The following is a 16,562-nucleotide window of genomic DNA, read 5'->3' as shown; positions in this document are numbered from 1 at the left end:
TGCTGCTGTTTTGTTTAAATGGCAGGGACATGGAATAGGAAGACAAAATCCCCCCGAGAATTTGCCATCTTTGGAGATAATATCTGAGCCATAACAGAGGTGGGATGCTGCAAATTTCACCTGGCCTCACCAGTATTCGCCCGGCAACTACTTCATGCGCTGGCATTGACGTCATTTAAAAATCTGATCGCAGGACGTTATCTTGTGTATGAAAGCGAAGTTTAATGAAGTTTGGTTTGAAAAGCAACATCCATGAATCATGAAAGTAAAAAAGTTAAGAAGAGTGTTGCATCACTCTTCCTCTTCTGAATCATATTCACTTTCCAATACTCATACCCAAATTTAACCTAATTTGCTCATGATAAATTGGACTCAGCTCTCCTTGGGATGGATTTTTCTTTTAATCTTCTATCTTGGAGGAATTGTCAATGTGACACTGACCCCTCATACTCCTCAATAAATCTCTCACTGGCAGAGCATCTACTAAAATGTAAATGGGGAATGGCTAAGCCAACCTAAAAAAAAAAAAAAAGTGATTTTATATTCTCGCATATAAAAAATAAGTCTGACACATTTTCTTGCATTAGCACCCACGTCAGCATCTGTGTCACAACCTCGCAGAGGCAGTCAGACAGACAGGCCAGGCAACGTCAGTTAGGTTTGACAAGACCAAAAGAAATGCGTGTCAAGAGTGGCAGATGGAGCGGTGAGCATCTGCCACAATGCTGAAGCACTTGGCTGGAATCAAAAGGGAGAGATGAGGGCCTTCAGACGGACATACAAAGCCATGTCTAAGACCAGGCATTCGCCGCGGTTCGGGTCCAAGAGGTTACTTCATCTCTCCCTTTGTTCTCCTTCACCTGAAAGGAAGAGAATTGAGGCAAATAGTCAATTTGTGAGGGAGACAAAAGTAGCAGAGGAAAGAACGTGAATAAATGTGCGGAGAGAGAATGAGTCAGGAGCAGGTTGCCTGTCTCCTCCTGCCATGGTGAGCTGTGTTGATCAAACACTTGTAAGGAGAATTTGCGTCAATGTTTCCGGACAGCGGAGGTAATGAGTAGAGGTAGTTGAAACTAAAAAGATGCCAGGCCGTGATGTAGAACGTTTCCGACAGGATTCTGTGTACTCGTGTCTCGCAGCCTTTTCCCTTTCCTACCGTCTTGAGGCGAGGCTCCTTTCAGCATACTTTATATAGTGCAGGATCCTATCGCTGATTCTGAATTTGCAGAAATCGCTTCGGGAATGTGGAGTGTGCTGTAATTGCAGTCTTCACAAAACAACAGTTCCCGGAGTCACTGATGGTGTGGAAGTTGACTTGTGTGCAGGCAGCATGGTTTCATTTCGCATTGAGTATGAATGGTTATATCCCTCTCTATGTGCCCTGTTATTGACTGGTGACCAGTTCAGGGTTGCCCAAAGTCAGTTGGTACAGACTCCAGCTCCCCATGACCCTCAACAGGAGAAGCGGTATAGAAAAACGGATGCATAGATCACATTCATAAATGTTTTGTCATGAAGTGGACGAATGAGCATGTCATCTGACACCAACAATCATCACTGACGTTAAGGAAATTATAGTATAAGGAATGTCCTGCAGAATTTATTTTCAAAATGTGATTTACAAAATTTCTGTAATTAAATACTGCATTTGTCTCTGCGCCGATTCACAAAATTCCAAAGTTCAGCCTCATATGATTGCATTCACAGTCCTTTGAACAGCTCTGCATAGTTAGGACGAAAAAGGCCACCATTTGGCACGTTGTGACTCAATGTCAAAGTGTGTTTGTCAGATATATTGATTTTTCTGCTATTGGTTGTCTGGCATTCAACACTCAAAAGGATCCCATCTTCTCTAGTGACGACAAGTAAGTAATACTGATTGAGGTCAATGAGCTTCAGATGGTCTGTTGTAATGCATCCAACCATACAGCCATTTTCTATAGCACTCATCTTGTTAAGGATCACGGTACTGGGTGGAACATATCCTTGCTGACGAAGGGTGAAGGGCAAACTACACCTTGGACTGGTCACTGGTCAACAGCAAGGTGATTGTAAATGGGGCACGGAGTGTAAACTGATCCTAACAAAGCAGCAAAAATGTCAGCAATGCATACCGCCATACTAATAATGGACCTGTGACCGATTATAAAGAATGTTGTTAGAGAAAAGTTTGTAGCGGTTTTAGCATTTCTGATTGATCCATTGGGTGCCCTGCCAATGTATTAACAAAAAAAACAAAACGAAAAAATCTGCCTGAAGGTATTATCAAGTGCTGCCAAGTGGTGAGATGTGCCGCTGAAGTGCTCTGGCATCTGCATATAGAGAGGGAGAGGAGTATGTGCTACATATTAATAGTATGGAACAAAGTGAAATTACGTTTGATGAAAACTGACTTAATTAATCACAATACAAACACTGTCAAGTGGGTCCAGCATATTAACGTTGACTAAATTGTTTACTACATCGAGTGGAACAAATCTGAACGTTAAGACAAAATACGAGCAAATTGTCTTGACAAAGACGAAATACAGTGCAGAAGGTATGCCTATTATGGTCTTTCATGAACAAGGTTGTCAGTCGTGTGTTGTTATAATTAAGTGTACATATCGGGCATAGGCTACACGATAATAGGATTCTCTTAAAGTGCTTTATCCCCATTGTGACACATTTGACACCATGCAAACTCAACAGTAGTTCTGCTGTGTTTCTTAGCCTGGAGAGACACTAAAAGGTTCAAGTGGCACCATTCAGATTTTTTGCACTGAATCAGATATCCTCAGCTTCAAATCTGGCCTCTTCCAAATTTGTATGAAAAAAATATAATTGAATAAGCGTATACAAACAGATCAGATTTGTACTCAATGCAAGCCTGATGTCATCAAAATACGCCGATCAATATCAATCTACCCAAACATTACAGCTGTGCTAATTAAAATATAAAACACCTTGGTAAATCAAAATAACAGTAAAAGCTTAGACCATTATACTGTATGTGGTCTAAATATGGTATATTAGAGCTTCATGGAACATCCATCCATCCATCCATTTTCTTGGGTGCTTGTCCTCATCAGCATGTACAAAGGGTCCTGGGTTTACAACGGAGTTCCATTCCTACAGCAGCGACTCAACCCGAAATTGCACATAAGTCGAAACAGACTGTAGTATACCAGTAACCTACGCTAATGCTGTGGTGAAGACATTATAACAGTAAATATTTGTGTGAAAAACACAAACACAAACCATTAATATAAAACAATTAAATCAAAACAATTACAGCAGCCTTCTTGTGCCAAGTGACACCGTGTTCTTACACCGCTGCACAAATTAGATCGTAACTTCCAAACGTCATATGTCGCTACCGTTGTAAACCCAGGAGCCCCTGTAGTTGTTAACATGCTTTTAAAACGTGTTCACATGTAGGTTGCTCCCAGCGGTTCCGAAAATGTAAACAGTATTATTGGATACGGGTCACTTGAAAGTAATAATAATCGGATACAGGCCATAAATCGGAATCGGGTAGTTGGCTAGAGCTGTGTTTTAAAGCCAGCCTTTGGTGCATGAAACATATGCCTAAAAAATGGAAATAAAATGGACTGCTCAGCATAATTACTTGGCTTCTAACACCAATCCCCCTTAAGCGCAATAAGACCCCATTGGCTGACACCATATTAAGCAAATTGATTTCAAGGTCATTGTCATCATCAAAATACCTTACAGAGACTCTAAAGTAAGAGCAAACACACTGATGGCTCCCATGTGATCCGATTCAAGACTGACAAGCTCCTTGATGACGCATAGGTCAACACGTCCTTTGCGTTGGTTAGCACATGACATGGGGCTAATTAACTCCAGAGTCGAAAATAACGGCTCTGCGAGGGGCAATAAACATTCTCCATTAAAATACATTTAATTAGAATGCAGGCTATAAGGCCTTCAAGGAGAATGGAATAAACACAAAGGCCAGTGTAATTGTCCGGAGAGCTCTGAGGAAAGCAAACACAATAAGACACAATCAGCCAAGCGCTCTGTAAGAGGTCACGCTACGGCACATTTCTCCACAGTATTTTTACGAATTGGGTTTTCCGCAACTATAGAAAAGGTCACAAACATATTGAGACAGTGGTCCACTTAAAGTGCACACCAGCAATTAAACGCTAATCTATATGTTGACACCTGGTGAGGGGAGACTGAGGGTTATACATGAGTCTTGTCATACAAATGTTGAAGTATAGGGGCTTTGTTGTCTTTTTAGGGCCCCAGTTAACAAAAAAATAATAATTGAAATCCTTCAAAAGCTCATTGAAAACTAGTTTTGGGGGTTGCTGTTCTGAATAAACAGGACCGACAGAACAAGGGGATAAAGTAGACCCGGCAATTTTCTGCATTCAGAGGTAGTAACTGATGTAAGGGGATCATGAGGGTGAAGATTAACACCTAACATGGCGCTGTCCAACAAAAATGTCATACTTCACACCAGAAGCTGACATCATCATGCAGCTAACCATCTCATTGTTGGATGTCAAATCCCACACTGTTGTTGCCTAGTTATTCTGCGTTGAGGACAATGGTAGTCAAATGCTGGGTCTTCTGCTAAATAAAGTCGAAAACATGCTTGTAATTTGGACTTTTATTGATGTTTTTTTTTTTTTTTTACATTTCACATTAATTGACAGTAACTGTAATGCCAGATCTGATGAGAATTTAACCTTTTTAACACGACTCATTTATAACTACTCAGGGATTATACATTATAGTAAAACAAATTTCTCATCTTAAAATACATTTTCTTTCTTTTGTATATCTGGGTGTTTTCCGAGTATTGTAAAGGATAGGCAAGAATAAGCATTGTGCTTAATAAACCTACTCTTATTTTCGATCAATGATGAAAACAAAGTTTAAGAGCTTTACATGGTATTCTTGATAACCAAAATCAGTGGGAATACAATAAAGCTTAAGCATGTCAAACAGGATATAAAGTACTCTGGAATCAGCTACAATTTTGTCGTATGCATTGAATTCTTCAGGCAATATACCTTCGGTGTTATCAGGCATTAAAATTAACAAGAAATTGAAGCAGCAAGGGTTTCATTTTTTTCCCATGAATGTATTCCTTATCCTCTTCGAAGAAGTACTACAGATAATATTACTGCGGCTTACTGAGCAGTTGTGACCGGTTCCATGTATATGTCTATATTATACTGCCCGCAGGTAGGCAGAGCGCACACAACAGAAGCACCACAATGTCCACTGAATTTCAGCAAAACGTGAGACAAAAAGTAATTCTTGTGTTTTGTTGGAGTGACGCCACTTGCTATCTACAGTACTTTTTTTCCTATATATCTGGTAAATTACTGCTAATTTTCCAACGCAACGCGGCCTCCGGTTGGCTACCTTTAAGATGTTCTACTCAGAACTTCCTTCTTAGATCGCTACTCCATGTCACTACAGAAGCTAGCTAGCTCCTTCTCCTAGCTCCCATGGCTAGCTCCTGCAGCTGCTAGCTGATAGTATCTCCAGAATTCCAGCACAACGGCCAGCAAAACAAAAACAACGCCCGGTGGACTACACACCCACTATTAACCAATGACTTGATTCATCCAACGCTGTGGACTCCGAGGGGAGCACTCGTGCGTGATAAAAAGCACCGCAACGAGAACATCACTCTTCCCCTAGTCAGCCATCGCTCCATGCTGACTGCTTTGTACCTGCCTAGTCATCATCGCAGGATAGGGCCGACGTGGCACCCTGACGCAGCTGTAAAACTGCACTATTTTCAACACTTGATCACCGTCTTTGTTCTTTGCTAACAAGAGAACTTGAGAAATGCATGGTGAGAAAGCAACATGAACGTCTGTGTACGCACACAGCAGAACATTTCTTTGAAAAACCTAATAAAATATAGAAAATACTTCATCTTTTGAGCATGGATACCAGTAAATCGATGGTGAATACTATACATAGGTAGAATGGAATTCCTGATTTTTGGGGTGAGTATTATACTTGAGAGCGTATAATTATGGTAATTCTGATCACAGCCAGTTTTAAGAGTATGTGCACATTTGTGCAACCACATTATCTTAGTTGTTTTATTATTATTATTATCATTATTATTTAGCTCCCCTCTCTAGAAGCTTTCATTTTTTTTAGTCGAGTTGTACAGGTCATAGGTCACATCAATAGTGGAAAAAGTTTTGAAATTGTTTATTTTGGCCTTTTTTTTTTTTTTTATCACAAAAACCTGGCATTTTGAACAGATGTGTGTAGACTTTTTTTCTACCACTGTAACACTATGCAGGTGTTTGCACTGACACCCCCAACCTGCTGTTATTTCTACCACCTTGGTAGAAGAAGCCACTGGCACAGTGAATAACGGCTTTGTTCCTCACACTGTCTGCAACACAGGGTGACGACCTCCCCCTGGAATATAAACTGCATCGGTTTCTTCTTTTTTTCTGTGAATACATAGGGGATGAATCACTGGGAAAAAATGGCTAAGACTTTCTGTGGCCGGTGTTAGTGATTCAATTTCTATGGCCACAAATACTTTAAAGTATAATAAGCCTATGCTTCAAGTCCCCGTAGCCTTTCAAGGCTTGAAATGGCCCTGTCGTAACCTACAAATCACAGCTCGCCGCAAAGCTGCCCTCTCCACGGCGATATGTCAGCATCCACCAGGGAGGGAAACAACACAGGGGCGGCAGATATGAGGAGCAAGCCCCTGAAAAACCTTTTTTCCCCCCAGGATTTAGCCCTTAGTGCATAAGCATTAATCAAGTTGCACAAGTGGCAGATCCTCACAGGAGATGGTGAATATCGAAGGACTTTGTGAGGGCCTTCCTGTTGAAGGCTTTTGATAATAAATTTGTTCACGACAATCAAAAAAAAAGGGTGATACTTTTATTTTATTCAACACACAAGTCAGTTTTAAGCAGCTGCTTTGTTTCTATCAAACATCCTTTTCTCAGAATTCATTGAATAAAGTACTGCTCAGCATACAGCATGTATTTTGGAGTAATTTCCTAAGTCTGTTCCCGCTGACTCCCTGTTACAATTCCTGTTGGCTCTCTGCTACTGCTCTCTGATTAGAATACAGTTACAGAGAGGAAAATGTGTCTTTTCTGTATTGTATGTCCTAGGCGATTATATGATTGAGATACATTTCAGGTTGATTACGGTGGTCAGCCTTGAGCATATTCACGTGATCAAACATGGCGCAAATGTGCATGAGCTTTTCCCACTCCACTTTTGTTTGTGTAGCGTGGCGCAGAAAGAATTTGTCTCAGTCTGTGGCTACAGATCTAAATTGAAAAGTATTCATTTTGTTTTATCTGTAAAACACAAAAATATAACATTTGTTTATGTTTGTGTGAACAAAACAGTGGGATTTCTAAAAATGCCCCTGACATGGATGAAAATGTATGAATGAATCTGTTTAATTCTTATTCCATGAATGCAATATCAATCAGAATAGTGTGTTTAGCCTACTTGTGGCACATACAACATATTCTTGTGTTATATTTTTTTTAAGTTGAGTTCTCCTTTAGCTTTAAACCGTCATCGTTTATGATTCGTCCCACACAACTTTAAGTGGGAGCTAAACTCCCTTTTTTTTTTTCTGCAAGAACATTTTGTATGTGCCAGCACTAGTCAAGTCAAGGTATTGTGATTCATCTTGCGTTCATGGAATAAGAATTAAACAGAATGATTAATAAATCTCCATCTATCTCAGGAGGAAGCCATGTTGGACAATATCAACCTCTGCTGTCGCCCGAAATTAACGTCACAATTTCTCTTGCTCGTTGCTTCGACTATATGCGGAAGGTCACGTAACCAAGCCAGGAACAAAGGTTAGCGGACTCCCTGTGTATGCTTCAATAACGAGCATAAATGAAGGTTGGTGACATGATGGTTTGATCGCGGGCTTGCTCAAATTTTGTTCATATACAGTATATATATATATATATATATATATATATATATGTCATATATAACAGAGCGCAACACAGTACCATTTTGTGGCCTACCGCAAATTTGAGTGCCCATGACTTTGTCACCATAAAAAGGTGAATGACGACAAGTAAAATGGCTTGTGAGCAATGTCAAGGAGCCTGACACTCATACTTGTCTATGAGGGAATTCATGTGGAAAAGGAGTCAGACTTTTACCAGAAGAGCTCAATTTTGACACGCTCAACCGTGGACCCACAAACAAGGGTCACCTGAATGGAAACTAAGTACACACAAAAAAAGCTCCTTTTGATCAAGCTTCCGTGGATGAGAAATTATGTGACGTGAGATTATAGCATGTGACCCAGATATGTAAATACTGCAATCATGTGCACCGTACACCAACCACTCTGTACCCTTTCATGTTAATGCAACCGCTCCAAAGTGTTAGCGCAAATATTTGCATTTTCTTCTGCATGTGGCTTCAAAAGGTACAATTTTGGGGGTGATATTGAAAATCTCTGCTGTATTGCATATTAAACCAAATCCTCCAAACACACAAACACACACACATATATTCTCAAACACTGATTTTACACCTTTTTAATTGGTCTTCAGAAAGAATAATGTCGTTGCATGCATCTCCACTATGTTTGTTTTTTCATTGTCTTAGCTGAAACACGATGGAAAATCATTGTTAGTCCCCAAATAAAATCGCATTTGGATATATACGCAATTTATGAGCAAGCAACAAGAAGGCATTTTCCATCTTGAGACGAAAGAACGCTGCTTACCTTCATTATATGCAGTCACTACCATCTTATGTGAGCTTTAATTTATCCTCAAATGTTATTTACAGGAGTAACACTATCGTATGATCAATTATGATTCTGCTTTTCCTCATTTTTACCATTGTCTCTTTTGCATGAATGGCTAAAGTCTAGCTTCTTTGGCTGATTGATTATCGAGGATAAACATAGTTGGCAAAGTTGCCCGAAAAGTGAGATTAAACATCCTTTTGTACGTCTTCAAGCTGCATGTTGTTTTTCCTTCCCTGAAAAACGTCACTTCATAAGTCTACTTCCACTTGAAGCTTAACAGGTGAACTAGTGCAGGCTAGTGCTAACGGCTAATAATGCTAACGTCATTGGCCACACGAAACGACGACGTCACTCACCACGGAGTTCTTCATGGCAGCCTTAACGGTAAACGCTTGAACGTGCGGCGCTCCTTTACTCCTCAACATGTCCACAAGTCGGCTGTTTTTCTTCTTCTTTTTTTTTTTTTTTTCCTGGCTGAGATAGTTTGTTTGGTTGCTAGGCAACGTTTTACAGACTCCACCGGTGGTCGCAGCGCGCTTGTGCGTCTGCGTGCGTCGGCAAGCCTTGTTACCATAGCAACCGGCCAAGCAGTACCCCTGCCCAAAAAATACAAAAAGCAAAAAAAAGCGTTGCAGTTAATCAACAGGAGTCCTCCGCGTTAATACGTGTATAATAGGTTGCACTTAATTATTCAACAGTGGCGTTTTCACGCTCACAATACAAATTAATATACAGAGCCTGTTTATTTTTTCTTTTTTTGCTGCAATCATTAGGATGATTTATTATATTTCTGCCTAATGATTATAATCATGGCAGGTCAGTGTGGCGAAGCAGTTGTAGTGTGTTTGCATGCAAGCATTTACACAAGGCGGGTCAAATGATTTGTTGGATCACTCCACATGCTAAATGAATGTAATAGCTCATATTAAAAGTCAGCATTTTTTCTTTTTTTTTTTTCCCCCAACAAGAGGTGAGCACTTAACTGAAGGTGACCCAGCTTGGAAGTAATCATCATTAGTAAACGTTGCAACGCGTTTTATTTCCTCCTTCTCGTTTTTGGACCAGTACCAAGGTGTTTCACTATGGGATAAAATGTATATTGCAAATTTTTATTTCTTAGTTGTTGTTTTTTTTTTGTATGCATTTTCAAAATAGGCCTAAACGTTAAACCTATAAATCCGTTTTGACATTTCTTACCTTGGAGCAGACAAAGGAGAGGTATTCGAGGCATTCGGCTGACTCTGTGGACTGCCGCATATTTATCCAGAGCATTGAATATGTCAACACAAACAATGCCTAAACCTAGGATATTGTCATTTATGGTCACCGCTTGAGACATCCTGTGTAAAACAAAAAAAACACTGTAGACATTTAATATTTCCACAGTTGCTTTGTTCCAGTCTCCTGCCATAGGGCTCCGCCAGTCACCTGAACCGTAAGGAAATGCTTCGACCTTTTTTTGCCGAATGCGGAAGTTGGTTGCGCATAACCCCTATTGTCTAGTTAGAAAACACCCGGAGCACTGCATCATTCCAATTTACGTGGCACTCTTAATTCTTCAATATTTTGTTTTGCCTCAGGAGAACTTCTAGGGTGAGCTGGTGCAAGTGTTATTAATCGCCAGTGCACAGGCAATTTCTCTAAAAGCCCCGATTTGTTTTTTATGGCTCCTCGGAGAGTGGTGGGTACGGCAGCAACGGGCGGGAGACTGTAAACAAGGCATGCGAGGAAGAAAAGTGATGTCCCTGTCAGCAATCCGGTCTCTCTCTCTCTCTCTCTCTCTCTCTCTCTCTGCTTTCCCCTCAGTGGATTACCAAGAGGAAGAAGGGAGTTTTCAGAGAGGCAAACTGGAGCGTCAGCATCCTGACTTCAGCCGGACTGAGGAAATTATTGTTCAAACGGCAGCGCATTATCTCGCTCCCGTCAGTGCAGGCGCGCAGGAGGCCTTGCAGCAACAGCGAATGAAATTCAAAGTCGATAGAATTTTGCATGCCTCTCCAATGATGTGCGCGCACGTGGGAATTTGTATGCGAGCGGATGCACTCTCATGTCAGGTTCATATCTAAAAATTACACCGTTTCAAGGACACACAAACACCGTCAGAACTGATTTGTAGTTTAAAAAAGTAGCTTTAATTCCTTTTAGGATCATATGTAAACATAATGAATTACATTATTAAAGGTGTCTCAATATGCTGATCAGGATTTGCCATGTAAAGTTTACATTTCTACTGAAAGTGCAATTTGGATCAGATTTATATGAAACCTGGTTTGACATTATATTCTCATGCAGTATACAATAGAACAAATTTGCACAAAGTTTTAATAAATGCACGATTCTCTCTGTTGAATGGCATTTTATGTTAAATTTCCATGACTGCCAAAGATGCAATCTGGATCGGATTCAAATGGCTTGACATGGGATTTTTCCTCTATACGCATGATAATGACGATATAAGCCTCTGGACAAACAAAAGGGATTTCCCATGTTGAAATTTAAAATGCTGCCAAATGTCCAATCTGGATCAGATCCTCAGGAAACCTGTTTTGACATTATGTTCTGAAACATATTGTTTTGTGTAAATTGGATAGGTTTGGACAGAAAAATATGCCGTGTTTTCATATTAGCTTTACATTACTGCCACAAACACAATGTCGAACAAATCAGGATTAACCAGAAGTAAACAAACAACTTGACAAAACGTAGATACAAGTTAAGAACATTAAAACCAACCCAAACGTAGACCATATTCTGATGATTACATGTAATTTCCCAACATCTGCAATGCAGCTTCACGGTCATGATGTCTGTGGTGTGGCTAGATCCTCAGTCTATCAGGTGGACGGCATGAAAGCTCGCCTGCCATCGTTCACCGTGTGGGGAAACCGCAATTATGATATCATTGGAGCAGAAGCTTGTACCTACATCACAGGGGACCCAGAGGGAGCGGCAGAAGAATCTCAGCAGGAAAAGGGATAGAGGAGATTTTGCTGCAGAGTCGCTTGTGCCCCCAATTACCACAAAGAAACAAGGCCAGCAGCCGTTAGGTTGGAGGGAAATTGGAAATTGGCCCGGGGGCTTGTTGGCTTGAACAGTGAGCTACACCAAGTAAAAAAGGTATATGACAGGCATAAATGCTATTCGAGGGGAGATCAGAATAGCAATTTACAGATGAAGACACGTACAATCTGTCCAAATTTTGAACCACAGCATAAAAATGTCATCTTTGGGTTTCGTCATTGTGCACGGAAGAGGCATACTATTAAAGGAACAAATTAACTTTATAGTTTGCAGCACCTTTTCGTCCAATATGTTTGTTTAAAGAGGTTGCGCACACACACCGATATTTAACATCTTAAAATCTCATCTTTATGTGTGTTCTTAGTGCTCTTATATGCGTGCGCACTCGAGATGGTCAACACTGCACACCACACACATAACGATATCTCCACCCACAATCACAAGTCTCCTCCGTAGTAGTACCAAGAATGACCCTTGGGAGGCAGCGTGGTAAAATAGTGAATAGATTTAACATTACGATTATTAAGAATCACTCTTAACACACCTCACAGCACAGAATAAGCGCTCAGGCTAAACTTTCAGCGAAATCCGACAATCGGGCCTTTGCTGACTGATCAGACTGGGACAAAAATGTTCAAATTAGGCCCAATCATTGGCACAGTATTTGTGCACCCCGCTTAAAACTAAATGCTTGCAACACCCACGTGTTTTACCGTTGTGTGATCGTCCACCTACGATTGTATTGTTTGTTTGTAGAAAACATGTTTTGTGTTTTCTGACAAGAGTTTTGTGAGATTTTATGCAACAATTTAACAATCCACTTCACCCCATAGCATATACAGTTGTGGGGAAAACAAATATTAGACCGCTCTTGTTTTCTTTAGTTTATTATTTTTAATGCCTGGTACAACTATAGTTGCATCTGTTTGGACAAATATAATGATGGCAATAAAAATAGCGCATAAGGGTTTCATTTAAGAGTTACTATCCAGCAAGCCATTTTGCATGGTTTTCTTGGTAGTAACCAAAATCGCTGGGAAGACAATTAAGCTTAAGCATGTCAAATAGTCGTTTTTGTTTTGTTCTTTGTATTTTTCAGGTAACATACCTTCAGTGATAAGGAACAAGGTTGGTCTAATATTTTTTCCATGACTGTGAAGAATACAGAAGATAGTTGTCACATGTTGGACACAGACAGTACATGCCAGAAATTCCTGCAACCCTACCGACCAGCTCTCTTAAAAGTCGCCACACTGTGTTTCTTGATATCTTAAAGCCCTGGAAATTCTTTTTACCCTACTTCTGACTGCTACTTTTTAATATTGAGATCCCTCTGATGCTTTAGAAGCTATCTCTAGATCACATGGCTTCTGCTATAAGATACAACTCAGGTACGTTTATGCTTCAATGCTGTAGATGCGGCGCTTCATGAGTTAATATGCTGTTCTGGCTCTCCCCCGGACATCTTTTTGTGACGCTTAAAAAAACTTTCGGTTTTTATTTATTGATGGACCTTATGAAAATAATATGCCCCATCCCTGCCAACCTGCTGTCAATATCCTGTACAGTGATTTCATAGCAAAATCTAGTGTTTTCATTGCAGCAAGGGTGCTTTTTCTTTGTGGAGTGTGTGGCTTGCGGCACCACTTGCAATTGTCTCGGCGTCGTTGCAGGGGCTGTACACAGATTTTGTTTTGAAGCCTCTGGACAATTGTCAACTTCAAACATATTGACTGTAGCGTTGAACTTTGTGTATGATTTTCTACTAAATTATTCTAAATTGCTTGTATACTGACATTTGGGTCTCTGGAGTGTCTCTGCACACATTAAGCATGAAATTAAACACCGGGCTGGGGGACGGCTGACGGAAATATCGCCTATATGAAAAAAAAAAAACCCCCATGGAGCTTTGCCATGCTCCATGTGCAATCGCACAGTCCGCACATTGTCATTTACTGCCACTGGGCACCTCCAAATGCAAGCTCACTCACTCTCCCCGTTGTCATTGGTTGGACAGGCCCCACCAACTCGTACATCCAATCACATTCAGATACCTTCAAGGCCTACCAGACAGTCGGAACTTGTAAGACTCTTTCACGTAACACAACTGCAGCGTTGCTACTCGCTACAGTATACAAGTATACAAAAAATAAATAATACAAGAGAAGGGAAGGGCATTCAATTATGTATTGTAGCAAACCTGCAGTTGAGTGATAAGATTTGACTGCCTGAGAGACCCTCAGTGTGTCTGATTTGTGATTGGATGAGTGAGTTGAGGGGGTGGGGCCAGTGGAAGGACGTAGAAGACTGCAAACGTGTCTACTGTCTGCATGATGAAGGCTGACAGTGGAGAGTAATGCCAGTTGAATGTTTTCGTGGGTGACATTAACCGATCATTTTTTATGAAAAAGAGGTTATTTATCAACCGCTACAGTATATTTTCTTTTTTTACTGTTACCAGTGCTGTTTGGTGAGTTTGCTGACAGTTGACGTGAGAGTTTAGGGCTACTCAAGCTAGCGTTAGCGGATGGGTGTGCATATCACTTGCTGCTAATACTAGTTTAGAATTATGGTTTGGATAATTATCTAGACTTACCCGCAGCTGATCCTAATTAGATTTTTTTTTTTAAAACAGCAAAAAAACACACGTAACTCATACTGCTGGGCGCAAGCAGTGCTAGTGCTTAAAATCAAAGCGACAGTCCAGCACTATATTCCTTGTCTGTCTTAAAAAGTTCTTAATGCCAAAATCCAGGTTTGCCTCTGGATGTATACCGGTGTACAGCACCATCCTCTCAGTCTGTCATCATTGTCTCACCTGTGAAAGCAGCAACGCTTAGCTGAGCTCACGAGTCTCGAGCTGGCACAGGCAGAAAAGATCCTCAGAGAATCCATTCTTTTCCCGCAGCATGAACCACGTCCTGTTCGTTCCCTTTCATTCAACCCTCGCTCTGTCCTTTGAGTGCTCCTCTGGGTAAGATCAGTGTCACTCCAATGAGCCGAAGAGGCGTCACCTCGTCGGCAGGGTGTGGTATCGCCGAGACCTTTCCTCACCCTTGTCAATATGCTCAAGGTGCAATCAGGAACCACACCGGAGCATTATCAATCCCACAAAATTGCTGCGGAGAATGGATCCTCCTAGAGTAGAGCAATAGAAATAAGGGCAATCCTTTTAAAACTCATTCGCTACCAGCCTTCCCAGTTAACATGGATATTTGACTTCTAAAGCCGTCAGTGGCAGTGAATGTGTTCAATATTGTAGACTTCTAAGTTGGGAGCCTATTAAATACAGTATAAAAGGCAGTGGAACACACACTGATGGTTTAATGTTCTAGCTGGGGGACTAGCCTACCTATTGTGGCCATGCATCAGTTGTAGGAAAATGTTATTTACATTTACACTAATGCAGTGCAGATGTCCTCCATCTGTACTTATACCTTTTTGCCCACACTTCTTTTACCATTGTACCGTTTCCAAGTGGAAGCCATCTTTGCACATCATGTACATGCACCGACTGATTGTATTTGTTATTCTACATTATTTGATATTCTTTTTCTATTTTCTATACCACATACAGTATGTACTATACTTTGGGCAAGGGGGGGGGGGGTACATCCTGGACTGGTCTATAGTTAATCACAGGGCATACTTCTTATATATTCCCCTAATACTCTTCTATTGTTCATGTATACTTTGGTACACCGAGTCATTGTAATACACCAAATATCTTGCAAGGATCAATAGAGTTCTATGGTACCATTTTGCAAGTAACCTTTTGAGCTAGGGTTAAAGTTTCATGGTAGGGTTTCAAATCAGAGTTTGACTTTAAAGTTGTGCTTTTTAAACCGAGGTTAGCATTTCAAACAAGGAAAGGGGTTTCAATCCATGGGCCTCCAAAAAAGTGGTTTTAAGGTCAACTTTGGTTTTCAAGTTAGGGTTTCAAATGATGGGTTTCAAAACCTGGGTTAGGATTTAAAACAAGGGTTATGGCTTCAATTTAGGACTTCAAGTGTGGGTTAGGCTTTAAAAGCCTAGGTTAGGGTTTCTAATTGGAGTTTGAAGTCGGGTTTAGGATTATTAATCAAGGGTGTAATTGGAAAGCTTTTTTGTTGAAAAAAGCTTGTCAGACAAACTGTAAATGACAGAAACAGTCCAAACGACTCCAATTACAATTTACTCCCCCCCCATTTTTATTCCAAACATTCGTCTCTTCCTCGGGTTTGGGGGAGATCCGGATGCACGGATGGCTTTAAACGACCGGGCAGTTGGCAGGAATACTCTGTATCAGCTTCGCTCACAAAGCCGCAGCATATTGATCTTCATGCATTATAGAAGCAGCTCTGAGGCCAGATGATATTGGGGAGGCATATTTGCTACACTCAGCGAATGCGCATAACATGCCCGCTGGAGCACTGCAGCAGATAATCAGTCCCAGTGATGAACATATGGATGATAACATCGAAAATGGCGGTGCAGCACTCAGGTTGCTTATTGTTTACACAATAATATTCGTTACTGCTAATGCACTTTTATATCCTCCCTTGGTTGATTGGCACTCCTGACGCTGCTTATCCATGTGTAAAGAGAAGTGAACCACTATAATAATATTAAAATAAACTAAAAGTACTCCTCATTTGAAAACGCCTGATTGTAACGGATCGGAGGGAACAGGAAATCGTTTGTTGGGAGATTCGCCGTTCATTTTCATGCTGGTCATTAGCCACTATGTTTTAAGCTACATGAGGTTTATATTAGCAACATTTGTGTGACAGAG

At 40.7% G+C, this 16,562-nt stretch overlaps 1 protein-coding gene and 1 long non-coding RNA gene across 7 annotated transcripts in view; one reads left to right on the top strand and one right to left on the bottom strand.

Moving 5' to 3' along the window:
• The window catches only part of pacrg (PARK2 co-regulated), a 181,558-nt gene that overhangs the window by 163,976 nt on the left and 1,020 nt on the right, over positions 1 to 16,562 (bottom strand). For 4 of the 5 annotated variants that reach the window (XR_009791486.1, XR_009791488.1, XR_009791487.1 and 1 more), the window contains exons 2-4: positions 14,607 to 14,926; positions 9,965 to 10,107; positions 9,124 to 9,363 (exon numbers count right to left, since the gene is read on the bottom strand). Coding sequence is in view for 1 of the 5 variants with exons in the window: in XM_061795153.1 (XP_061651137.1) it covers positions 9,124 to 9,363; positions 9,965 to 10,039 (315 nt within the window). In the remaining 4 variants the exon portion in view is untranslated. Of the gene's footprint in view, positions 1 to 9,123; positions 9,848 to 9,964; positions 10,108 to 14,606; positions 14,927 to 16,562 lie in introns of all 5 variants that reach the window. The other variant, XR_009791489.1, reaches the window with a different exon arrangement.
• Positions 8,540 to 11,237, top strand: LOC133487904 (uncharacterized). Of its 2 annotated transcripts, XR_009791498.1 has the most exons (4): positions 8,540 to 8,770; positions 8,886 to 8,946; positions 9,040 to 9,151; positions 10,574 to 11,237. It is a non-coding gene; the product is annotated as an uncharacterized LOC133487904 (long non-coding RNA). The 2 variants fall into 2 exon arrangements; XR_009791497.1 differs by having other exon boundaries at positions 8,886 to 9,151.

The sequence above is a fragment of the Phyllopteryx taeniolatus genome, chromosome 13 (genome assembly GCF_024500385.1).
Source record: "Phyllopteryx taeniolatus isolate TA_2022b chromosome 13, UOR_Ptae_1.2, whole genome shotgun sequence".
NCBI classification, from domain to species: domain Eukaryota; kingdom Metazoa; phylum Chordata; class Actinopteri; order Syngnathiformes; family Syngnathidae; genus Phyllopteryx; species Phyllopteryx taeniolatus.
The sequence above is the reverse complement of the archived record's forward strand: the minus strand, read 5'-3'. Positions and strand labels throughout refer to the sequence as shown.